Consider the following 27,611-nt stretch of genomic DNA (forward strand, 5'->3'; position numbering starts at 1 on the left):
TTAAAGCTTGGTCGCAAATGGGTCTTCCAAATGAACAATGGCCCCAAGCATACTTCCAAAGTTGTGGCAAAATGGCTTAAGGACAACAAAGTTAAGATATTGGAGTGGCCATCACAAAGCCATGACCTCAATCCTATAGAAAATTTGTGGGCAGAACTGAAAAAGCATGTGCGACCAAGGAGGACTACAAACCTGACTGAGTTACACCAGCTCTGTCAGGAGGAATGGGCCCAAATTCACCCAACTTATTGTGGGAAGCTTGTGGAAGGCTACCAGAAATGTTTGACCCAAGTTAAACAATTTAAAGGCATTACTACCAAATACGAATTGAGTGTATGTAAACTTGTGACCCACTGGGAATGTGATGAAAGAAATAAAAGCTAAAATAAATAATTCTCTCTACTATTATGCTGACATTTCACATTCTTAAAATAGAGTGGTGATCATAACTGACGTAAGACAGGGAATTTTTACTAGGATTAAATGTCAGGAATTGTGAAAAACTGAGTTTAAATGTATTTGGCTAAGGTTTATGTAAACTTCTGACTTCAACTGTATGTTGTGAAATTGCTAGATATTACTTGTTAGATATTACTGCACTTTCGGATCTAGAAATTTCGCTACACGCACAATAACATCTGCTAAACACGTGTAGGTGACCAATACAATTTTATTTAAAAACAATGTACGTCTAGAGTGACTAACACATGCCAATTATTTGTTAATGTTGATCTGAATGTGTCCATTTATTGTGCACGAATGAAAAAATTGTCTCATGTTGTTGGTTTGCCCATGTTGTCGTTTGTTGGCTCCACGCTGCTGGTAATGGATGCCATTCTTTTAACTGAGGGAGCTGCTGCTGTGAGGTCAGAGAGAATAGTGCTCCACCGCTTCTTGAGTTGGCCTCCAGTAACTTGAAGAGGGGTTTCGACTCTGTGTCTTCTGACAGACGGTATTTCTCATGCCTCTGTCATCCTACAGTTTTTGGATCATGGTGGTTCGAAGGCAGTGTTTTGTGTAAATCTGCGATGGGACAGTTATTTTGAAGATCTTAGGCAGCATTTCTGCGAGGGTGTTCACTCCCGTCGGCTCTTTTGTGTACCTGAAACATAAGACAAAATAACGTTAGCTAATAGTTAGGCCTACATAGCTATTGGTTATATTGTCAGGGTACATTAGAATGATTTAGCTAGCTAACAGTTACATACCATATGTAGCCGTTCACTGGTGGGAAGCTATATCGCGCCCCTCTTCCCTCAACTTTTTAATTATGCTGACAGACACATTGTTGCTTGTTGTGAATTCGGTGTCCTTCTGTATACTCCATGCCAAACTGTCCAGCGTAGCTGCTAATCCCATATTCTTCGCTATTCATGTTTCTCACTGAACCACACAAGTCCCGTAGAATGCCGTTCAGCTCCATTTTTGTTGTATTCCCAAACTCACAATGTATCCCTTTTTCTGCACACCAGTCAGTGAAGCAGGTAAGTGCCAACTTTGTTTGTTTCATTATGTTATTTTCGTTTTGGTTTCTCGAAAGTTAATCTAAATGCTTATTTTGTACATTGGCATGTCAAACTATTGTTGATGTAGCCATTTTATCGAGGTGAAAAGGCCCAACGATATAGAGGTGAAAAGGCCGATATAGTCATTGTATACAGTCTCACATACACAAGGCCTAATGTTGTTTTAGTCAATCAGTATCCAAACTACCCGATGTAAAAATTCAGACATAGAGCTGGGTGATATGGAAAAAAATCCATATAACAATAAATGTACTGGATTATGACAAAAACAATAAATGTAATGATAAGTTTAAAACATGAATGTGCACCAGTTACTTTTTTATATTACCCTTAAAATGACTACTACTACTTTGAATGTTGTGGCTTCCATTGTCCCGTTTAATTTCAAACTTCACATTCTTGTAGTAAAGGCTACTTATAGTTATTATCAATAAATGGTCGGTATCGATAATTTCCGGTTCATCGTACCAGCTCTATTGGGCCACATGGTTAGAAGTTTACAGCGATCATGGTGGCGTCACAATTTCACTCACAGGGCAACAGAAACGAACAAATAAGAACATAAGGGAGGGGTAGGCCTATATGATAATACGGCAATACACTGTAGGTAAGATTGTGACACTTAAGGTAAATTGGTTAGTAATTGTTAGTAATTATATAATGGAACATGATGCACTGTAACCCTACAAGTGCATCATAACAGATCTTACTTTATAGCATCTGACATAAGTACTAACTATCAAATCAAAGTTTATTGGTTGCGTACACAGTATAGCAGATGTTTTAGCGTGTGCAGTGAAATGCTTATCTTACTAGCTCCTAAAAATGCAGTAAAATGTAAAACAAGTAATTAAAAAAAACAAGGAATCAAGAGTGTCGGGACTTATCCAATTAACTAACCAAACACCACTGTAAGAGTAATGAAAATGCAATCAATACGTATGTGCACTGGAATAATTTACACAAGATATACTAAGAATGAAATGCACAGCAGTAGATATATTAGAGTGAGCTATGTCAAGAATCCAGTATATAAATAAATATGAGGGGAGGGTGTCATGAAAGCTTATAACACTTTCAAATAAACTGGATGGCCACTCAGATTGTAATGAGTTGATGCCAAAATAAAAATGCTACTTTTTTAATAGAAACTCAAGGGTCAATTACAGTACAGTAGATATTAGCCAAATGCAAGTATTTTATTCTGATCCTATTTGATTTCTGTGTGTCTAGACTGTGGCCTTCACCATATCTCTGTTGTCATAGTGTGATCAGCTCTTTGGACCTTCATGAATCATGGGCATGATAACGTTACATTTACATGCAATATCTGAGAACAGCATTTTAGATTTCACACACTGTAGGCCTACCCACATGAAATACCATACTGTACTATGGTATAAATACTATAGTATTCACTGTAGTGTTTTTGCGGACTTTACTGTAGTATTCACTAAGTCTGCAAAAACCTCACAGTGAATACTGTAGTATTTACTGTAGTATACTGTAGTATTTACAGTTAACTATACTATAAATACTGTAGTAAAAGAACTTGTCACGACTTCCGCCGAAATTGGTCCCTCTCCTTGTTCAGGCGGAGTTCGGCGGTCAACGTCACCGACCTTCGAGCCATCGCATCGATCCACTTTTCATTTTCCATTGGTTTTGTCTTGTCTTCCATCACACCTGGTTCCAATTCCATCAATTACATGTTGTGTATTTAACCCTCTGTTCCCCCCCATGTCCTTGTCCGTAAATGTTTGTTGTAGTGCTTGTGCACGGCATGCTGGTATTAACCGGGTTTTGTTTGACACATTTATTGTATTGTTCTGTTGACGGTGGTTTATGGTTATTAAACACAACCGTTGTAAATCAGTTTCCGCTCTCCTGCGCCTGACTTCTCTGTGTCACGACTTCTGCCGAATTCGATGCCCCTCCTTGTTCGGGTGGTGCTCGGCGGTCGACGTCACCGGTCTTCTAGCCATCATTGATCAGTTTTTCATTTTCCATTGGTTTTGTCTTGTCTTCCTACACACCTGGTTCCAATCCCATTAATTACATGCTGTGTATTTAACCCTCTGTTTCTCCTCATGTCCTTATCGGAGATTGTTTGTGGTTATGTGTTCGTGATTTTGTATAGGTGTGCGACGGGTATGTTTACCCATGTTTATTTTTTATGTACGTTGGTTTCTTGGAGTTTGTTTTATAATAATTAAACTACTCCAGTTACACCAAGTTGGTTTCTCCTGCGCCTGACTTCCCTGCCACCTACACACACGACAATGACACTCTGCTGCCAGTAGCATCGCATTACAGAACTGTTGTATATACTATAGTAATTCATTTAGTGTTTTGTGGATTGCAGTAAAGTCTGTAGTCTCCTGTAGTATTTATTGAAGTGTTTTTGCGAACTGTAATATACTGTAGTATTTATTGTAGTGTTTTTGTTTTATTATCTTTAACATAGAAGTGGAGGCATTCTCCTTGAGGAAACCTACTGGTTAAATACTAAAAGAGCAATTGTTTCATAACCTACAGGTCAGTAGGACTGATTCTGCTATTTTCTATGCAATACAATATGGTCTATACTTGGCATGTAGGTTTCTCACTTATGGGTGCCACAAATTGGGATATACAAATTAAATATTGTAATAAATAAGTGTAGTGTTTTTGAGGATTGTAGTGTTTTTGCAGACATTAATGTGGCATTTACTACAGTTTACTACAGAATTGTATAAAAAGTACTGTAGTATTCTATAGTTAACTGTAGTATTTTTTCATGTGGGTAATGTAGAGGAAGTATGTGTTGACTGTGGGCTGTGTCAAAAGGTTATTGAGTGGTTCCTGGTCTGTGTTCTTTCTATGTGTTATGTGTGTTTGCCAGGCTGGGCATCAGGGTAGTGGTTGAAGGACAGCGCTGCTGGAGTCTGGGCCAGAAATGCCACAGGCAGGGCACTGAATAGAGTCTTGCACAATACTGTCAACAGTTGCCCATATGCACACTGACCAACCGAAAAGCCAGGGGGGACATTCTCTATGCCAAGGCTTTTATGTTGTGGGTCAATTTGACACATTATTTTGTTTGAAATCAATAAAATACTATTTAACTAAACATTTTCACCATGAATCTTCATCTACATTCATTGGTACGGGTTTCAATCTTGTAAAAAAATAAAAAACATAGAAAATAAATGAACACAACCCGGAACAAAAAAAGTGACATCCATGATGTTCTGGGGCGATTTGACCTTGGCCTTGATAACTCTTGAACTGTGTCCTAGAACCAAGCTGCTTTCTGCACAAGAATGATGCAACCATGCCGATTTACAGGGCTGTATACTGAACAATAATATAAACGCAACATGCAATAATTTACAGTTCATGTAAGGAAAACAGTGAATTGAAATGAATAAATTAGACCCTAATCTATGGATTTCACATGACTGGGAATACAGATATGCATCTGTTGGTCACAGATACCTTTAAAAAAAAGTTAGGGACGTAGATCAGAAAACCAGTCAGTATCTGCTGTGACCACCATTTGCCTCATGCAGCGCGACACATTTCCTCGCATAGAGTTGATCAGGCTGTTGATTGTGGCCTGTGGAATGCTATCCCACTCTTCAATGGCTGTGCGAAGTTGCTGGATATTGACAGAAACTGGAACATGATGTTGTACACGTCGATTCAGAGCATCCTAAAAATGCTCAATGGGTGACATGTCTGGTGAGTATGCAGGCCATGGAAGAACTGGGACATTTTCAGCTTCCAGGAATTGTGTACAGATCTGTGGGACATGGGGCCGTGTATTATCATGCTGAAACATGAGGTCATGGCGGCAGATGAATGGCACGACAGTGGGCCTCAGGATTTTGTCACGGTATCTCTGTGCATTTAAATTGCCATTGAAAAATGCAATTGTGTTCGTTGTCCGTCGCTTATGCCTGCCCATACCATAATCCCTACCGCCACCATGGGGCACACATTGACATCAGCAAACCGCTTGTCCACACGACACCATACACTCTGTCTACCATCTGCCCGGTACAGTTGAAACCGGGATTCATCCGTGAAGAGCACACATCTCCAGCGTGCCAGTGACCATCAAAGGTGAGAATTTGCCCACTGAAGTCGGTTACGATGCGGAACTGCCGTCAGGTCAAGACCCTGGTGAGGATGACGAGCACGCAGATGAGCTTCCCTGAAATGGTTTCTGACTGTTGCATTGTTTGACAAAACTACACATTTTAGAGTGGCACTTTATTGTCCCCAGCACAAGGTGCACCTGTGGAATGATCATGCTGTTTAATCAGCTTCTTGATATGCCACACCTGTCAGGTGGATGAATTATCTTGGCAAAGGAGAAATGCTCCCCAACAGGGATGCAAACAAATTTGTGCACATAATTTGAGAGAAATACGCTTTTTTGTATATGGAAAATGTGTGGGTTCTTTTATTTCAGCTAATAAAACATGGGACCAACACTTTACATGTTGCGTTTATATTTTTGTTCGGTGTATAACTATGCTCAGAAGCTGAAAAACACTGATCTGAAGTCAGTTTGACCCGCCACTTGACCTTGACCTCTTATGACCTCTTGAATGGTGTGTCCTATGGAGATTCTCAAGGTCTGTCCTCTCCTCGACTCCTCCATCCACATCTCCTCCATGACCCGGAAAACCAATAAGTGGTCAAGTGGTCAAAGGGGAGTGTCAACTCTTTAGTAGGCGAAAAGAGAAGTGTCCTCCACTACTCAGTAGCCTCTCGCCGAGAATACTTGCGAGCAATGTTACCTCTAATAATTTTCAGCACTGTGCAAATTTCAGGTCTGCTGAGTGCACAGTTGAATGTTGTGAAAATTCTTTACAACTTCTGGTGCGCGTTTACTCTGAACACAGTGAGCCTGTATTTGCTTTAAGTTACAATTATAACTGTGGCCAAGTAGGCTACTGTGGCTATTTCATCATAATGTAGTCCTATCAGAGGGGCCTACCATAAACAATGGAGAAAAGGCATCCCATAACATTTTAAAATGGAAAAAGCTGTTCTATTATTCAGCCAACAGTAGCAGCCAATGTGTGATGTTCAATGTAGGCCTACATTTCATGTGACTTTTGAAAAAAACATGTAGGGTTTGACATTCATCTGTTCATCCATTTGTCTTTCAGACAAGGAGGTTACTGAAAATGTTGTGTTGCTTGATGCAAGAAACCACTTTACAAAATAAAAAGCATTATTATTCCCATATCATTATTACGGAGAATCAGCCAAATTATGCAACCCTCTGCCTATTGGCTACTTGGCTTATTCAAGCCTGTCTCAAAATACAACACTGCTCCTTAAAAAAAGCTTTTTCTCTGACTTACTTTTCAAAGATGGCTAAAAATGCACACTTTTTGTGCTTTTGTTGGAAACAACCACTGCCCCATTGCTGACTAGAAATGAGCTATAACTGGGCTAATAACTAAATTACTAACCAAGAATATGAACAAATGTGCAAACGGGGCAACATGCAGCTCTCACTTTGATCTCAAAACAAGCGCATCTACTTCGCAACCACTCATGCTGTAAACACCATCCAGTTCAAAGTGAATGGCACAGATCCATATATGGCAATGGTCTATTTGCATATAGGGATACCGCAGCTATGATTGGTTATGTATCATCTCATGTCATCTTCTCTGTTCTTTAGGCCTACTGAAGGACCCACAATAAGATTGCTGCTTAGCATAGCCACGGGAAGTATTGTGGGGGTGAGGTGCTGTGATTCTTTTGCCGATGGGGGATGCAGAATTTTTTTGGGTGCCCGTTGTCACAACTTCTGCCGAAGTCGATGCCTCTCCTTGTTCGGGCGGTGCTCAGCGGTCGACGACACCGGTCTTCTAGCCATCATTGATCAATTTTTCATTTTCCATTGGTTTTGTCTTGTCTTCCTACAAAACTGGTTCCAATCCCATTCATTACATGTTGTGTATTTAACCCTCTGTTTCCCCTCATGTCCTTGTCAGAGATTGTTTGTTGTTATGCTCGTGATTATGGATTGGTGCGCGACGGGTTCCTTGTACCCACGTTTATTTTATTATGTACTTTGGTTTTGGAGTTTTTGTTTTACATTATTAAACTACTCCATTTATACCAAGTTTGATTCTCCTGCGCCTGACTTCCCTGCCACCTACACACACAACATGACACCCGTGCTGAAGATCTCTATATTGCTCCACTAATACAGGGCCCAGTAAAGGCAGAGTGCACAACTTTTGTGAAATGTTTTTAACGAAATATATTTAATTGTTTACCAGCATTTGTCACAATAGCAGTTCATCTGATATTACTTGTGGAATATAAAAACAATTGCTTACTTGACACAGAAAGGGACAGAGCAACAACTCTTACTATTAAAACTATTATATGCTGCAAGATACTGTTCTTAATTATAGAACTACCTTTTTTTTGCTGTAGTAGAGATGCTGAAAAAATGTTTTTGCCAATGCTACAGACATCTATATCAGTCAGCTAATTCTAGTAAAAACCCAGTGCATTACCTTTGTGACTTTAAAATATATATATATTTGACTTGGATTTTTCAGGGGTTTGCTGCAACACCCCAACTTCCCACGGCTATGCTGATTAGGCCTATATGTGTGAATCATAACTTGCCTAACAAATATTTTCAAGTGATTGGAAACAGTTTCCATCAGGTCTCTTGTTTCCTCAGGCCAATTGTTTGACACCTCTGCTCATGTCAATTATTCTACCTTTACAGGTAAGCAACTAGTCTCACGTGGCCATCCTTCCAAAGCCCTGCTCTAGTAAACAACTATGCCTGGGCTATACCATAGTGACCTGTTACGCATGTTTGACTTTGACCTGTTCAGCTTCATGGCGCTAAAAGTTAGAAATCCATAAGAATTGCATAGCAGTGCAGGCTGTCGTCAGATAAGATGGAAATGGTCAAAACACGACCGTTGATCGACGCCGACATCACGTCACTACAGTACCTGATAAATACTTGGTTGAGAGTACTTTCAGACCTCCGCAGGCTGACGTGAGAAAAATTATGTTTTCGAGTAGCGCAATTTGCATCCTCTTCAGTTCTTCTACAGGAGCGCATCGGTTTGGACCCAGTACACCTCCCACCCTCCCTCACGTACTGCCTTTGAACTGGCTCCTCCTATACGGGTTAAATGCCGTTCAGTTATTCAATTTAATGCAGTCACGATAGAGGAACTCTAGAGTTTATCAACTTTATTGTAGTAAATATTTCCAAGTATTGTAACCTGTTAATTCGCGGAGCCACAGTTATGAAGACAATACTTGCTGCCTACCCCGGTGTCCTAAAAGGTAAGAGATGCGCCCTAATACACTGTTTGCATGCAGACTTCAAACATCATATTCCCTGAGCGTCTTTTAGAAATGCATCCCCTTCATGATATTCCAAATCCTATTGACGTTTAATTCGCTTTCGTGAGCTGTAGAATGACTGAGGACTATGGCAGCCCAAACATAATCAGAAGTTTGTTGCGGATGCTTTAGTTTCGTGCTTTAGTTTCGTGAGTGTGTGATGAAGAGTGTATCTGGGCACAGTGGTTTTCATACATTGCTTATATATTTTTGTGTGTTTACGGGTCTGATCTGTGAAGGCAGAGAAGTGAAAATAGTACACCAGGGGCAAGTTCAGTACGAAAACATGAACGTTGAAGATAGAAATATCATGAATAGACCTGACAAGATCCCTTATTCTACATGCCAGAGAGGCAAGTTTGTTCAACATAATCTATTTCTATCTGCAACGTTCCACAACGTTGTGCCCTTCTGCTGCCCGATTCACTGTGTAGTACACTAGTTCACAACATGTCCTTGACCCTCTGAGGCTGATCCTACCCAGTAGGCCTGACTGAAAGCATCATTGACTTAATGTGAGAGTGTGGGCCAGAGTGCAGAATGGCCAATGTTTGTTTTACAGCATGACAGTGTTATTTAGTCTTTCAAGATGGGATTATGTGGCTGTGTTGTCCTGTGGCATGGGGAGGATCTGTTGATCAGGCACTATGAGTTTAGGTAGATTTAGCACAGTCCCCTTAGTGGCTCTCTCTTATGCTGTGGACTGGTCTGTCACGGTCACTTCTACATGTAGCTGTCTGGACTGTGGCTCTGCTCTATCTCTATAGCGACTGCAGTGGCGGAGGGAATTTGACGTGACATGTGGTGTTTATTGCTTGTGCTGTTTCAACACAGAGCTTTGTAAGGCATGAGCCTTTGTTCAGTGTCTCAAATCTATAATCTAATTTCCCTTGTTCATGTGTGTTTCTGTGGTTGACAGACTGAAAACCTGGGAAAAGGTTGATGACAGTTTCATTATTTTATCTCTTTAGTCTTCTTGCTGACTCCCTCGAGACTGTCTGTGACTTAATCCATTGATGTGGTTCTTATGTACTGTACACTATGACTCATTTATGACCCTGTCAATCTCCTTTAGGCACCGGCTGCAGCATCCTCTCCGCCCTGCAGGACCTACCCTCTGCTCCTTGGCCTGCACTCCGATCCAAGATGGAGAAACACCTTCAGGTCATCTCAGTTCTGCAGTGGGTCATCAGCTTCCTCGCCATGGGTGAGTGTGCGATTGTCTCTCCGTGTGGCTCTAACCAGTAGTGGCTGAAGGATATAGTGACCTGTGACCTTACAAGGAGATCAAGCCCGTAAGCTCTCCCCCTCACGCTTTTTTACTACTAGAGATATTATTTGAGAATAGCTTTTTCACTGGTGGGCCATATACAGTGCCTTCATAATGTAGGCATGCCCTTTGATTTATTCCACATTTTGTTGTGTTACAGGCTGAATTCAAAATGGATTAAATATAAAATGCTCACCCATCTACACACAATACCCCATAAGGACAAAGTGAAAACATGTTTTTGAAATTTTGGCAAATTCATTGAAAATGAAATACAGAAATATCTCATTTACATACAGTAAGTATTCACACCCCTGAGTCAATACTTTGTAGAAGCACCTTTGGCAGCGATTACACCTGTGAGTGTTTCTGGCTAAGTCTCTAAAGCCTTGTTCACACTGCAGGCCTTAATGCTCAAATCAGTTTTGTTTTTCAAATCCATTTTGGACTACCAACTGTCCAAACAGCAAGTTACATGTGACCAAATCAGATTTATTTGTGTGTGTTCAGACAGCAGTCATTTGCTGACACAGCTATGCTAGTTGTCATAGTAATGACGGGTGTGTTTGCAGGGGTGTAGGCTGATTGGTGGTTATGCTCATGCTTCATATCACTCAGAAGTTATGTAGCAAGCCTGCCATGGATGTTTTCCACTTGCTTTGATTGTTCAAAATCATAGGGGAAGAACACTGTTAAAGCCTCAAAGGATAAGATCCAACTTTCAAAACGAGTCCTAGCTAGGTAGCTGTCTAGCTTTGTAGCACATTCACTAATTTGTTTGTAAACAATTAACAAGCTAGTTAGCGACCACATGTTCTTGTCAAACTGTCAACGGTAGTTAGCAAGCAACAAGATATGCCAAATAACAGTCTAAAAACCACTTGAGGGCAAATAAATCAGATTTGAGCGTTCAGACAAGTCTCATGGCCAAGAATCAGATTTGTGTCTGACTTCAAACCACCTATGAAGGTGGTTTGAAATGTAGCTTGAAATATCTGATTCCATGTGCTTTTGGCTGTTCAAAATACAGGAAAAATAACAAATAAATATAAATTATGCAAATAAATAGGCTTTGAGTCACTTCAAACTGCCAATGTGAACACGGCTTAAAAGCTGTTCACACCTGGATTGTGTAATATTTGCCAATTATTTTTTTCAAAATTCTTCAAGCTCTGTCAAATAAGATTCTTGCCATGGATTTGCAAGTAGATTTAAGTTAGTTTTAACTCGGCCTCTCAGGAACCTTCAATGTCTTCTTGGTAAGCAACTCCAGTGTAGATTTGGCCTTGTGTTTTAGGTTATTGTCCTGCTGAAAGGTGAATTCATCTTCCAGTGTCTGGTGGAAAGCAGACTGAACCAGGTTTTACTCTAGGATTTTGCCTGTGCTTAGCTCCATTCCATTTATGTTTTATCCTGAAAAACTCCCCAGTCCTTAACGATTACAAGCATATCCATAACATGATGCAGCCACCACTATGATTGAAAATATGGAGAGTGGTACTCAGTAATGTGTTGCAATGGATTTGCCCCAAACATAACACTTTGTGTTCAGGGCAAAAAGGTAATTGCTTTGCCACATTTTTTGCAGTATTACTTAGTACCTTGTTGCAAACAGGATGCATGTTTTGGAATATTTTTATTCTGTACAGGCTTCCTTCTTTCCACTCTGTCAATTAGGTTAGTATTGTGGAGTAACTAAAATATTGTTAATCCATCCTCTGTTTTCTCCTATCACAGCCATTAAAGTCTGTAACTGTTTTAAAGCCACCATTGGCCTCATGTGAAATACCTGAGTGGTTTCCTTCCTCTCCGGCAACTGAGTTAGGAAGGACGCCTGTATCTTTGTAGCGACTGTGTATTGATACACCATCTAAAGTGTAATTAATAACTTGCTCAAAGGGATATTCAATGTCTGCTTTTTTTATTTCTACCAATATGTGCCCTTCTTTGCAAGGCATTGGAAAACCTCCCTGGTCTTTGTTTTTGAATCTGTGTTTGAAATTCATTCCTCGACAGAGACCTTACAGATAATTGTATGTGTGGGGTAAAGAGATGAGGTAGTCCTAAAAAAAGTATTGTGTCCTTGAGTGTGTCCATGCAACTTATTATGTGACGTGTTAAGCATATTTGTACTTCTGTATTTATTTAGGCTTGCCATAACAAAGGGGTTTAATACTTATTGACTGAAGACATTTCAGCTTTTCATTTGTATTTAATTTCTTAAAATTTCTGAAAACATAATTCCACTTTGACAATATGGGGTATTGCGTGTAGGCAAGTGACAAAAAATCTAAATGTAATCAATTTCAAATTCAGGCTGTAACACAACAAAATGTGGAAAAAGTTAAGGGGTATGAATACTTTCTGAAGGCACTTAAATGTAATGTCGGGCCTCATGGAAACCGCAACTTTGTCAGTAAACTTTACAAATGTTGACAAAACAAAATATGCTACACAAGGTGGGATCTTTTTGTGTCAGTAAAATTAATCCTGCAAGAAATGACGGTGGAAACACCTTTATGCGCAACTATTGATATAATAAAGTGGTATGCCTGATGACCGACAACGATGAGACAGCCTATAGGGAGGAGTTCAGAGACCTGGCCGTGTGGTGCCCTGGATAACAACCTCTCCCTCAACGTGATCAAGACAAAGGAGGTTCTTTATTCGTTCAACTAGGCAAGTCAGTTAAGAACAAATTCTTATTTATAATGACGGCCGACCAGGGAAGAGGCAGAATGACAGATTTTTACCTTGTCAGCTCAGGGATTCAATCCAGCAACCTTTTGGTTACTTGCCCAAGATGATTGTGGACTACAAGAAATGGAGGACCGAGCACGCCCCCATTCTCATCGACGGGGCTGCAGTAGAACAGGTTAAGAGCTTCAAGTTCCTTGGTGTCCACATCACCAACAAACTATCATGGTTCTCTCTGCTACTTCATGGCAAGCGGTACCGGAGCGCCAAGTCTAGGTCCAAAATGCTTCTTATTAACAGCTTCTACCACAAAGCCATAAGACTCCTGAACATCTAATCAAATGGCCCCCCTCCTTTTTACACTGTTGCTACTCTGTTTATTATCTATGCATAGTCACTTTAACTCTACCTACATGTACATATTACCTCAATTACCTCGACTAACCTGTGCCCCTGCACATTGAAACTGTACCAGTACCCCCTGTATATACCCTCGCTAATGTTATTTTACTGCTGCTCTTTAATTATTTACTTTTCAATTTTTTACTTAACACTTATTTTTCTTAAAAGTGCATTATTGGTTAAAGGCTTGTAAGTAAGCATTTCACTGTAAGGTCTACACCTGTTGTATTTGGCGCATGTGACAAATCACATTTTATTTGATTTGGAATAACCATCATATCGAGTCACACGACGACATGGTGTAGGCTCCTCCCACTACGACTCGGGAAACCATTTAGTTTATTAGGCTACAGAGGTCAAGGCTAGAAGTATTCCAGCTTTTGTCAGATTAACGTTGAAACTGGGTTTGTTTTGTGCATTTTAGCCAACCGTAGCCTTTTTCCTAACCTTAACCTAATTCTTCTAACCTGCTACGTTAATTATCCTAACCAGGTGCGTAAGTTATCCTAACCTGCTACAAAAATAAAATCTGATGTTAATTTGACAAAAGCTGCATCCCTTCTAGCCATAACCGGCTACAGATGAAATAAGTTATGATGAACTTCACAGGTTGGTGAAAGTGCATAGTATGAGGTTGATGCTCCTTTCCAATAATTATTCTTATTCTGGTGACATGATGATCGATGCTTGACTGACGTTTGACAAATACAAATATTCTCACTCTTATCCACAATAATCTCATCGTGTATCTGTGAGCTGTTGGCTAGAGAGCATGTACCAAGACCTTTCTAGGCCTAATTAACTACCTAACTTATCCGTAGAGTAGAAAATGCAATGGAAACACATTGTATATTACATTTGTATTTGGTACATGAAAACTTAAGAGAAAATGTACATTTTGTGTGCACTACGTCATCACCCACTGAATTGTATCTGCAACAAGTCCGTTTGGAACACCGGTGGTAGGAAAATGCACATATTTTCTTTTTGCAGATTTTAGAATATTCACGACTATCTTTCGCCAATTGGATGGAAAACTGGCTTGTAAGGTAGTAAGGTACTTAAATGTTAGAAATTATTTGTATTGAGATAAAAACAGTTGCATTGGACCTTTAATGAAGTGTGGTACAGTGCAGGTGCTGAATGCCTCTTCCTCTGCTCTCTCCCCTATCATTTCCTACCCCATAGGTGCCGCTGGCACTGTGCTTTTAATCTACATGTTCTGCACAGACCTCTGGGTGATCGCTGCCATGTACACTGCCTGGCTCATCTTCGACTGGAACACCCCCAAACAAGGCAAGTGCCGCAGCCCTGGGATTTGAACTTGCAACATTTTGGTTACTGGCTTAACCTCAAGGCTATCGCTGCCCTGTTGTAATTAAACGCAGTGCCCTAAATAGGAAATGGGTGTCATTTCAGACGCAGTGTTTTGTGTCTGTGACCATAGGGAGCTGTATGGGAAATTGGGTAATTGTCACCCAGGTACTGTTGATGTAAATGATTCAGTATGTGTGTTACATTATTCAGGATGTGGGTTATAGTCTGACTGGAGATCTTTACCTCTGCCTTCTCAGGTGGCAGGAGGTCCTCTTGGGTGAGGAACTGGACCATGTGGACTTACTTCAGAGACTACTTCCCCATCAGGGTGAGTGGAAAGGAATAGGCTTAACATTTAAAGGAAACCTGTAGTGTGTGTTTGTGCGTGAATGTGCGGGTCTCTCTGGGTCTGCGTGTGTGCGTGCAATGTGTGTTGGGGTGTGAAGTCAGATAATTAAGAATGCTATCAACCTGGAAATGTGTGATAGAATACATGTATATGTTTTTATGTTCAGCAGCACTGCCTGTACAGATGATACAATTAGCTTTTTCTGGTCAGATTCAAAGTTAAAGATCATCCATATTGTTATTGATTATGGTGTAACAGTATCCTATTAGCACAGGCATGAAGATGGTGTTATCTGTGACTGTATCCAGTATCAGCTGGAGGTTCCACGCTGTTCCTTGTCCCTTGTGATAATGCTTTAAAGGAGTTGACTTCGGTTGGAAGGATAGACTTTGCCCCACATGATAGGAGAAAGCTCTTTGATTAGTTTGTTTTCCATTTGTATTATTTTGCTCCTCTGCACCTGGAGATTGTTGGGAGACACACACTGAGGAGAGAGAGGATGGATATACGCTGGTTTATAGGCCATCAGCCTTGACAGAAATCACAGTGGGAGAAGTTAAGGTTAAGCAATGTGAAATGCAGGTGATTTGACTTAGTTTGTTCAAGTGGAAATAAAATCGGATTCTCACGAAACTGACACTTGACAAAAAAAGGGGTACAAAATAAACATTTCCACCATAATTCCTCTTGGATTAGAATCTGTATTTATCTATTTCATAATTATTGTTATGTTTATTGATGAGATATTATGCATTTTACCACAATTTCCACAACTACCAACACAAAAATGATCATTACCACAACAGCCTTCTAAGTCTATAAAAGTACTAAACAAATACATTGCTAATATGTTTTGACATTGCTCACCTAATGAAAAGGCTTGAGTTAAACAACACGGAAAATAAATATATTAAACATTTTATTAAAAAAAAACCTTTTCAGAATCAATTTTTTTGTCATAATTACTTGGATAAACATGTTATTTTTATGTACACATATTTGTATTAAGAACAAAAGGCACACGATCAGATTAAGCTAAAATGACTAAAATCAAAATTTTATTTTTCCTAATATTTCCTAAATATTAGTGCATTATGGTAATGATAACCAGGTTTTGGAGATAATGCATTTTTCAGTAATGAGTTTTGCCATTGAAAAACTGTACTGAGATTTAGTAACCTAACACATCATCAAACTGTGTCAATTGGTAATCCCAGATGATTTGCATGATACAAATCATTGATCTTAATGCAATCGACTAAAATACTCCTTTAGCATAAGTACTGTAATTTAAAAAAAAGAAGTAATTTCTCCAAGGTAATTACAGGTAATATTAGTGTATTTGGACCAGTGTTGGGGGTAGCATGTTTACATTTACGGAGAACACCTCTGATCTTTGCCATTGATCGCTTCTGTGATCGTAAAGCCCATAGAGGGCTTCACCATCTAGTGGAAAGTGTGCCCTCTAGATATTCATTTCTATGCAACCAGCACTAGCGGCTAGAGAAAAATATTTTGAATGGAAAGAAAGGACATCTGTACAGAGTTGAGCTTATATTAGGCTGTGCAACATAATGTACATTTCATAGGATGACACATACTGTGTAGGTTAAAGGGATTTTCTATTCATATTTTTAATTCGTCTAACTTTCTCAGGGAACTTCTGACAGCTATCAGACCCTCAGAAAATAATTTCCCCGATCCAAATTATCCATGCATGCAGCTATAGAAATGCGATTTATGTTCCTCATCCAATTTGTGATTTGACATTTTTTTACAATACTAAACATCCACAAACATCCACAACATCACCCCTGCCCAGGTGGGTCTGGGCGCCGTATCACTCTCCACCACATGGTGGGATTTGGATAGGTATAATATCCTAATATTAAGTTTTTAGTTTAAACATTAGAAACGTGTATGACTAAATTACCAACAGTTTTATTGTTTTACAGGCTGCCTTCCTCCAGCGAGCGAGCAGTACCAACCTGTTCAATGTGATAATGCTATCATTTCAGACAATAGAAAAGTTATATTTGCATCAAAAAGCTTTGTCGAATCCTAATTTTGTATGCCTATTAATATAGATTATACATTATCATAACGCATTGTATAGAGACAGCATTCAATTGCATGATCAGTGCCCTGGCACATATGGCTGCCGTGTTGTGGATTATCAATTTGGACATGTGCTGTCAAGCCAAAGGAGGAGAAATGGAAATATTGATTTTGATGGTTGACATTACAGAAAGGAAGGTCGATATTTTCTTGTCTCGTTAAGGGATTCAAACAACAGTTCTTGTACAGCCTACATTTCACATAAATGTTGTCTTGTGTCGTGGAGGGGCATGGCCCTGGTGGACTCTCGAATAGTCTTTTGCGCAAATGTAGGCCTGCTCCAAATTCAGACATAATTACATCAATGAATACATCGGCCTTTTATTAGGAAATAAAAGATGAGCTTGTGACCAAGGTCTTTCTGATCCGGTTGAAATATTGAATTAATTATTGAATTAGTGAGATTACATATTAGTAGCCTATCTTTGGTAGAGAGAGCGCGGCTCGCTCCCTCCGACAGTTGAGATTTTTTTATGAAAGTAATGAAAAGTAATAAACGTGTTACTTTCCACGCAAAGTAATATTGTAACGTGTTACATGTAATGCAGTGAAGGCTGGTGGGAGGAGCTATAGGAGGACGGGGTCATTGTAATGGCTGGAATGGAATAATTGAAATGGAGTCAAACTTGGTTTCCGTATGTTTGATTCCATTCCAGCCATTACAATGAGCCCGTCCTCCTATAGCTCCTCCCACCAGCCGCCACTGATTTAATGAGTTTTTCCCAATTTGACCTTTTTAGTCATTTCGGTAATGAGACGGTCAAGTGTCTTAAAGGGGATGTTTGAGAATAAGATCCTCATTCTGAAGGCATATAAGTGAATACATTAAATGAACTTGTGCTCATCTAAGGACTACTCCTCTAGATGATGTATCATAGGTGAATAAAACATTATTAAAACAATTATTGGAGTTCTTACAGAAACTCGAAATAGTGTTACGTAATGAGAAATGTCCACAGACATTGTGTTTTTAGATATTAAATATTATAGTTTAATGGAAACTTAAACTACTATAACTACATCAACATTTTGTTTTATTAAAATAAGTTAGGTTTTTCTATAAAAAAATTATACAATGACCTGAGAAATCCAGATTCATTTCGGTAATAAGAATTGGGGTAAAAATGTATCAAATTCTGATGGAAAATGTATTTAAAATAAGACACTGTGCCATAAACTAGGCAGAATGATAGTTGATTGTTGCAGAAGCGTCATGGTTTTCTAACTCAATTTGCTACTGCCATAATTAAAACTGATTTCATGAGAATCATAATACCCCCCAATGGTGACAATAATTATTGGTATTTAACATACCCCATATCGTCTCTTTTAGATCACAAATAGGGGCGGCAGGTAGCCTAGTAGTAAGAGCGTTGGGCCAGTCACCAAAAGGTTGCTGGATCGAATCCCCAAGCTGACAAGGTAAAAATCTGTCGTTCTACCCCTGAGCAAAGCAGTTAACCCACTGTTCCCTGGGCGCCGAAGATGTGGTTAAAACCTCCTACAGGATTGGTGGGTCCCCCGCGGGACGGTTGAGCTAACGTAGGCTAATGTGATTAGCATGAGGTTGTAAATAACAAGAACATTTCCCAGGACATATATAATATTGGCAGAAAGCCTAAATTCTTGTTAATCTAACTGCATTGTCCAATTTACCGTAGCTATTACAGTGAAAGAATACCATTCTATTGCTTGAGCGTGCACAGTTATGAACTTGTAAATATATTAATAAACCAGTCATGCACATTTGGGCAGTCTTGACACAACATTTTTAACAGAAAGGCAATGGTTCATTGGATCAGTCTAAAACTTTGCACATACACTGCTGCCATCTAGTGGCCAAATCTAAATTGTGCCTGGGCTGTAATAATACATTATGGCCATTCTCTTGCATTTCAAATATGTTACAAAAAAAAAACGCATGTTTTTTTTCTTTGTATTGTCTTTTACCAGATTTAATGTGTTATATTCTCCTACATTAATTTAACATTTCCACGAACTTCAAAGTGTTTCCTTTCAAATGGTATCAGGAATATGCATATCCTTGCTTCAGGTCCTGAGCTACAGGCAAATAGATTTGGGTATGTCATTTTAGACGAATATTGAAAAAAAGAGTCCGATCCTTAAGAGGTTTTTAAGGCAGCCCCCCGCACCTCTCTGATTCAGAGAGGTGCGGAAGACACATTTCAGTTAATGGCATTCAGTTGTACAACTGACTAGGTATCCCCCTTTCCAATATAATATGTAAACTCATGCTAAACCTATGCTAAACTCTTGGTCTCTTGGTATCCTGACAGAGCAACATATTTTTACCGTTCATATTTTTTGGCAAGTTCCTCTTGTGTTTTCTCTCACTGCCCTCCTGACCAAGGATTGAATGAACTGAGTTGTTTGTATGCCTTTACACTTCTCAGTAATATCAATGAACCAACGGCATTCACATTACATCCGCTATGTTTAATCCTCCTTCAGTTCAATCCGTTCAGCTGATTGATTTAATGGTGAATGAGCATGACTGTTTTTAAAATGGAGCATTCTTGAAACATTAACCTGACAATCATTTTTTACCATACAATCCTTTTCACTTATAAATAGAAAGTATAGTCAAAGGCTCTTAAGTAAAACCAGAGCTTTGATACTGTTAGTGTTACCTGTTAAGAATCAAGGTGAAAGGTTATCTTAACTATTAATAATTGAGTCTTGATATGACTAACAGCCAGGGTAAATCAAGAGTGTGTGTATTGTCTCTTGAACTTTGACCCTGCTCGTGATCCATACGTTGGACTCCGACAGTTTCTTTAAATTCAGTTAAAGGCTTTGGTTTTTCCATTTATGTTTTGAGGTTGGACTTGAGCACGTATAGCACCGATTGGTGTTACCTCATTAGTCAGAATGTGTTACACCTATGCTGGCTTGTCCATCTCGTTAGTAGGAAGGTGTTTCAGCTGTGCTGGCCCAGGTGCTATTTTTTTAAGAGTGACTGGCTCCAGTTGTCTTTAGTGATGTGGAGGGTCAATGCCTTTAGTTGGAGCTCCAGATTTGATTTCTAGAAAAACATTGTTTGGTCTGATTTCCCTGTTTTCATTTTGCTCCACCTTTATGGTTTACTTCCTGTCTTTAAGTTTGGTGTGGGTTTTTATTTTGGTTGCCTCTTAGTGGGTGCATTTAGTGGATGCTCATGATGGGTGTCTTAGGTCCCAGTTGTTGTTGCTATGCAACTTTCAGTGGACACCCCCATGAGTGCCTTTTTAGAACCCCTCCTAAAACCCCACCTGTTTTGTTTTGGTTGTTGTCAGTGACTCTTTGTTAGTTCCCTGTTTCGTTTGAGTGATGTTTTTGGTTTTCTTGCTTGGGAACGTAACAACTTCTTGCTTGAGAACGTGTGTTCAGCCCCCTCCTGTAATCCCTTTTCACCCGTGACTGCGTGGCCACACGTCTCCAACTCAATCATCAAGTTTGCTGATGACACAACAGTGATAGGCCTGATTACCAACAATGATGAGACAGCCTACAGGGAGGAGGTGAGAGCCCTGGCGGAGTGGTGCCAGGAAAATAACTTCTTCCTCAACATCAACAAAGCTAAGGAGCTGATCGTGGACTATAGGAGAGCAGAGAGAGCACACCCCTATGAGCATGCCCCTATCCACATCGACGGGCCCCCACAGCCTGTTCACCTCCCACCATCTACAAGGAGGAGACAGTACAGTTGCATCAAAGCTGGGACCAAGAGACTGAGCAACAGCTTCTATCTACAGGCCATTAGACTGTTAAACAGTCACCACTAGTCAGCCTACGCCCAGTACCCTGTCCTGAACCTTAATCACTGTTCTAGCCGGCTACCACACGGTACTCTACTTTGCACTTTAGAGACTGCTGCCCTATGTATATAGTCATTGAATACTTGTCACTAATGTTTACTCTCTTCATGTGTATACACTGTATTCTAGTCATGGCTCATGTACACAGTACCAGTCAAAAGTTTGAACACCTACTCAAAGGTTTTTCTTTATTTTACTATTTTCTACATTGTAGAATAATAATGAAGACATCAAAACTATGAAAGAACACATGGAATCATGTAGTAACCAAAAATGTTTTAAACAAATAAAAATATATTTTATATTCTTCGAAGTAGCCACCCTTTGCCTTGATGACAGCTTTGCACACTCTAGAAACACAAGCATTTTGTTGCACCTGCGATTACAGTACAGTAATTCTTTGAGTTGGAATCAAAGATTGTTTATTGCTGGTTGTGGAGTTAAGGGGCTGTGGTTTTCTGACCCAAGGATGTGCTGTATGCCAGGTATTCGCAGAGATCTGTACCCATTACGTAATTCACCTGGCAGCATCCTGTTTCAGATGAAGGGTTGCTTACCTTGTCTAGCTTGTGCAGCTAATGGAGTTGAACGCCAGTTGGTAGACATGCCTGGCTGGCAGCAGCGGGAGTGTGTCAGTGCATTCAGGGACAGTGACTATTACATCTTGAGGGTCAGCAAGGTCTCCTCTCTTCCATTTCTTCTACTTACTGTACTCATGTTGTAAACGCCACCTGTTTTCATATCACCAAATGGTAATCTCTTTACATCTACCATGCTATCACTGTGGAAACCTTACAGATGGTCTTTGATAATCTGATAATGTGGTTATGCAATGGGCCTTGTTTGATTAGAGTCCTGTGTACACATCTCTTTGGATCTGTGTGTATATCCTCTGTGCCCTTTCAATTTCTTCCATAAGCGTGGCATTGGGGCACCCGCTTCACTGAAGACACAATTCGTCTCCCACCGTTATGAAGCCTACGCTCTCCTTCTCATACTCGAAACAACTTTTAAGAATATTGAAGCTCTGTAATGGGACTGCTGTACACAATAGAAACGTGCAGATGAACATCCCAGACACAGAATACTGTTTGTTGCCTGTAATTATTTTATTACTTGAGCGTAAATATGTCATATCAGGGCTAAACTGATAAGCTGTCCCAATTTCATGGAAATATCCTAATACATATAGTACAATGCACAGGTAAATGGCCTTTAACTTCTTGAGACAAGTAATAAAAATAACTTAATGTTATCATAACTGCACAACTGAATTGGCTTAATTTTGTGCAGATTCTCTGACCTGTTAAATTGCTTAACAAACACTCTGTAGTTATATTTTGCTTAATGTGATAGTAACCACCATGTCTCTTTGTCATCCTGTTTACCAGCTCATCAAGACACACAACCTGCTGCCCAGCCGAAACTACATCTTTGGCTACCACCCCCATGGGATCTTCTCTTTTGGAGCCTTCTGTAACTTCGGAACAGAGGCCACCGGCTTCTCTAAGAAGTTCCCGGGCATCAAGCCTTCCCTGGCCACCCTAGCTGGAAACTTCCGGATGCCAGTCTTTAGAGACTATCTCATGTCTGGAGGTGAGATGGTTTCTCTGAGTTTTGTCCCTCTGTACTCAGTAAACTGCTGATACCAGCCCTGTATCTACCGACTCTAATCTGGTAGAACTCTGAGCTTTGTCCTATTACCCAATGTAGACTAAACAGCCCCTGTGCCTGCCAAACTGTATTTGCTGATGTCACTATTGTAAAGAGCTGCTTCAGTCAACCTGCTCTGTTAGCTTATCTTCATTTCAAAGGTTTATTTTGCTCAACATCCACTAAGAATGTTTTTGTGCTCAAACAGTGTTGATTTCTCTTCAAATGTGTTCTCCACTGCAAACACACTGACTTGTTTGGTCTTTGGGCCCCATGTGTGATAATTGAGCCTAACCCCATCCTCTTCCATGTGTCAGGTATCTGCCCAGTGAACCGTAACTCCATTGACTACCTCCTCTCTCAGAATGGAACTGGCAATGCAGTGGTCATTGTTGTCGGGGGAGCAGCTGAATCTTTGAACTGTGCTCCAGGAAAGAATTCTGTCACCCTGAATAACCGCAAGGGCTTTGTGAGGTTGGCCCTCCAGCAAGGGTGAGTTTAGAGCACAAACTTCCCGGCCACACATACACCATCCTGACAGGCACACCTTCCGGTCACACACACACCTCTCAGTTACACGCATCAACTGATCAGACTACATGTTTTGATGTGAGACCTTACTGGGCCAGCACAGACACTGGTGTCGTTATGACCAATTTCATGGAATAGAGAGAGTTGGCTCAACAATAGGTTTGATTGGCACATAAAACATACTTTCACGTGTGGTAATTGGTCCTCAAGTGCTCAGAGCTCCTCCTGACATGCAGTACTGTACACAGACACCGGGTCAAGGCCAAAGGACAGGCTCCATCAGCTTGTGACTCAGAACAAGCTGAGAATAATATATAATATACACTGAACAAAAAGATATAAACGCAACATGTCAAATTTTGGTCCCATGTTTCATGAGCTGAAATAAAAGATCCCAGAAATGTTCCATACACACAATTAACTTATTTCTCTCAAATTTGTTGGACAAATTTGTTTACATCCCTGCTAGTTAGCATTTCTCCTTTGCCAAGATAATCCATCCACCTGACAGGTGTGGCATATCAATAAGCTGATTAAACAGCATGATCAATACACAGGTGCACCTTGCACAATTGACCCAGCTTCATCCGGGTTAGAGGAGAGTTTGGCCGGGGTAGGCCGTCATTGTAATTGGCATACTGACTGCGGGAATGTCCAATAGAGCTGTTGCCAGAGAATTGAATGTTCATTTTTCCCCCATAAACCACCTCTAACATAATTTTAGAGAATATGGCAGTACATTCAACTGCCTCACAACCGCAGACCGCGTGTATGGCATCGTGTGGGCAAGCAGATTGTTGATGTCAACGTTGTGAACCGAGTGCACCATGGTGGCGTTAGGGTTATGGTATGGGCAGGCGTAAGCTACGGACAATGAATACAATTGCATTTTATCTATGGTACTATGAATGCACAGAGATACCGTGACGAGATCCTGAGGCCCATTGTCATGCCATTCACCCTCCGCTATGCAAGGGAGATGTGCCACACTTCATGAGGCAAATGGTGGGGTCACACCAGATACTGACTGGTTTTTCGGATTTTTAGGTATCTGTGACCAACAGATGCATATCTTTATTCCCAGTCATGTGAAATCCATAGATTAGGGTCTAATGAATTTATTTCCATTGACTGATTTCCTTATATGACTGTAACTCAGTAAAATCTTTGAAATTGTTGCATTTATATTTTTGTTCAGTGTAATGTATGCCATTTATCAGACGCTTTATCCCAAGCGACTTAGTCATGAATCGAACCCACTATCCTGGTGTTGCAAGCGCCATGCTTTACCAACTGAGCTACTGAAAACAAAGTCTGGGTAAACTGGTGTAGGTGAGCTGGCATAAACCACATGGTTTAGTAGCCCATCATTCAGTGATCAGATATCTGTTACGCCCTATGAGTAACTTCAGGAGACTATTGTAAACCCCCTCTCTCTGTCAGGTCTGACCTGGTACCAGTCTACTCCTTTGGGGAGAACGATGTGTACAAACAGGTGATCTTCGAGGAGAGAACCTGGTGGCGGCTGGCTCAAAAGCGATTGCAGAAGATTATTGGTTTTGCTCCCTGTCTGTTCCATGGCTGTGGCTTCTTCTCCTCCGACTCCTGGGGAATGGTGCCTTACAACAAACCCATCACCACCATCGGTAAGTAAAACCCTCTCCAAGACCCTACTGACAGTCTCACTAGGGTTGCAAAGCCACCGGTAATTTAACACATTTACCGGAATCTATTGTAACTTTGCTAATTTATACTTGAATAACTTTTGAAAAATGTATTCATATTCTAGTATTAATATATTACATCTGTCTCCATATTGTCCATGAGTTTCTAGTAGATAGACCATATGGTTCAATAGCCTCATTCATGAAAAAAGCATTTCATCAACATTATTTTCAATTAATTCACAACTGACACCAGTTTGACACCAAAACATTAACAAATACATGTTGACATAGTAAAAAAGTGTGTAAAAGATATATATATAGGATATTTCATGCTATAATCCTCATATTAAAAACAATGGTGTTCTCTTAGTTGATGGTTTATATTTAGGATAATGTTTTACAGCTTTGTCATTCTATTTTTCTATCATCTTACTTCATTATTTCATATATTTGACATGTGATTAGTCCACACAGAGGGCCAGAGATGATTACAGATGCCTGTGATAATCGGAAGTACCCAAAAGAGCCTCTAGATGTCTTGTGATAGATTAACATAAAATCCTTGAAAGATATCATAATTCTGGTAGTTTACTGGTAAACTTAGGTTTCCAGTTGTTTACCCTCCCTTTTCAATCCCATCTCTTACAGGCATTTAGTGCTTGTTGACTTAGTTTCTGTTAGGGATTCAGTCTTAGGATGGTCTGTAAGTATAATTTCAATGAACAGACTGTTATGGTTACTACCAAGCCGTTGAGCTACTCTAGTTCCTCTGTGTTAACAGAACCATCCACCCAGTCAATATTTACTCTCCCCTGCATCAAGGCCGTATTAATGTTTAACACTACAGCTCATCAAACTACGTATTTCCAATATGTTAAATGTTTTTTAAAGTTGATTTTGGGGATATAGATTTTTACATGTTTATTTCTCTTAGTGGGTGAACCGATCACAGTGCCAAAGATTGAGCAGCCTCCTCGGGATATGGTGGATCTGTACCATGCCATGTACATCAATTCCCTCACGAGCCTCTTTGACAAGTATAAGACCCGCTTCGGCCTGAAGGAGAGTGACATCCTGCACATCCATTGAGAAAGGGTCAGCTGTGGCAGCTGTCTGTTCAGCCCTGCCCCTCCATTCACGTGCCTGGCTCTGATTGATTGTCTCTGGAATTCAATCGATATACATAAAGCTGTGTCTATATAAACCCACCGCGCTCTCAGCATCACTCACGTCGGTCCTTCACTCAGGATGAAAATGGCAGGTCTTAGGTCACCTTACTATTCTCTCTGACCTAGTCACTGTCAATGGCAAAGTTGACTAACTTCCGTTTATTGAATATTTCATTGAGTGTATGACACATCTATAGATGTGTTCCATGACAGAAAAGATGAGGGAGTATAGTTAAGGTATGATCCCTTGCTTTAATGTGCAGTGGAACTCCCACTAGGTGTCACTAGAAGGTTACACAAGACACACACAAGCACCATCTTTGTTTCCTCCATGCATCCATGTAATTTTCACTGAGAATAGGCCTGTACAAAGAATGTGTTAAGTGGTAAAAGGTGGGATGATGTTTTGAGACCTTACATTTTTTTTGTTGCTAAATGCACAAACAATGCAATTGTAAGGGTGTTGTCTCACTGAGATGTTGATGGTGTGGTTTATTGAGCCAAAGAGCTGATGGTTGTCCCCTCCCCACACATGCACACTTCATTGAAACTTGAAAGTGAAGGAATTCTATTGAATGGATTTAGATTGTGCATATTGGTAATGCAATCTGATTGTGTGACAGCACTAAGTATTAATTGTATTTTGTAAATAAGAACATTTTCAATGAAAATTAATATATTGATGCACTTTTTGTATTTGTGACAACCCTCTGAGGTATTTCTCTAAAACATGCCTTTGAAAGAGTCCTATGTCAAATTTGCCAATTTCTAAGAGAATCACTATGGTGCTTTTGTCATTTAACCTTGACCTGTGTTTTAGTTTTCTTGTACATTTCTCCACATGAGTGTATTGACTGGGTTGCAGAGTGTTACCTAGTGCATTGAGGCCCCATGTACTGTAGTGATGGTGATGTAAGAACAATTTCAGGGTGAAGAACATTTCTTCCCCTACACAGAGGGCAGATTACTGATGAATGAAATTAAGAGATTGCAAAGCATATGCCTTATTTAAAAAAACTACAACTCAAACTTCTTAGGGAGTCTAAAAGTCACGAACTCCCCTAGTAATTACCAAGAAGTGTTTGAGAGAAATATTTTTTTCATATTGGGCATATCAAGTCCATTATCCAGCCAATGATCCTAGGTGCAGAAATGTATGTATGTTGTATATTATGCAAGATAAAAGGACTACAAGATTTCCCCTCATGGCAAAATAATTGAGATTGGTGAGAAATAGTGTGTCATTCAAAATGTAATTTCTTCTAGCTTCATCGGTGACTTTTTGCAAAGAGCAGTGAACATCCTGCTCTCCTAATTCATGTACAATAAATACAGCAATAAATAGCAGCCGATGCATTTTTATTTTATTTTGAATGGCTTCATCACAGTCTATTTAAATGAAACTTGTTTATGTTTCCAGAATAAAACTTGTACATGTCTGTTAACTATTTTTCAGTCCCACCGCGACATCACAATGCCAGAATGTAATTTTGCTGAAGCGATAAAATAAGGCATTTGTAGATATAATCACAAATACACCAAATGTCCTAGGGTTGGGGGAACTATACATTGATGCATGCACACAACTCATCAAGTGATAGAAAACATCAAAATGTTCTCTTAAAACACATTCCATGGCTTTTTTACACACTCCGGTTACTACAAAGACCCCTAATTCCAGATTAAGATCATC

General features: G+C 39.9%; 1 protein-coding gene across 3 annotated transcripts; it reads left to right on the forward strand.

The window, feature by feature from the left end:
* The first annotated feature begins 8,708 nt into the window (after positions 1 to 8,708).
* LOC115154352 (diacylglycerol O-acyltransferase 2) lies at positions 8,709 to 27,265 on the forward strand. Of its 3 annotated transcripts, none has more exons than XM_029700503.1 (8): positions 8,709 to 8,867; positions 10,003 to 10,134; positions 14,485 to 14,592; positions 14,871 to 14,941; positions 22,290 to 22,494; positions 22,869 to 23,043; positions 24,526 to 24,728; positions 25,684 to 27,265. In XM_029700503.1, exons 1-8 carry the CDS (start codon positions 8,828 to 8,830, stop codon positions 25,836 to 25,838), a joined length of 1,089 nt encoding a protein of 362 aa, XP_029556363.1. In that variant the 5' UTR covers positions 8,709 to 8,827; the 3' UTR covers positions 25,839 to 27,265. The 3 variants fall into 3 exon arrangements, with proteins under 3 accessions (XP_029556363.1, XP_029556365.1, XP_029556364.1); XM_029700505.1 differs by lacking the exon at positions 8,709 to 8,867 and adding an exon at positions 9,604 to 9,772; XM_029700504.1 differs by lacking the exon at positions 8,709 to 8,867 and adding an exon at positions 9,604 to 9,767.
* Positions 27,266 to 27,611: the final 346 nt, after the last annotated feature.

This window comes from Salmo trutta, chromosome 19, assembly GCF_901001165.1.
Source record: "Salmo trutta chromosome 19, fSalTru1.1, whole genome shotgun sequence".
Taxonomy (NCBI): Eukaryota; Metazoa; Chordata; class Actinopteri; order Salmoniformes; family Salmonidae; genus Salmo; species Salmo trutta.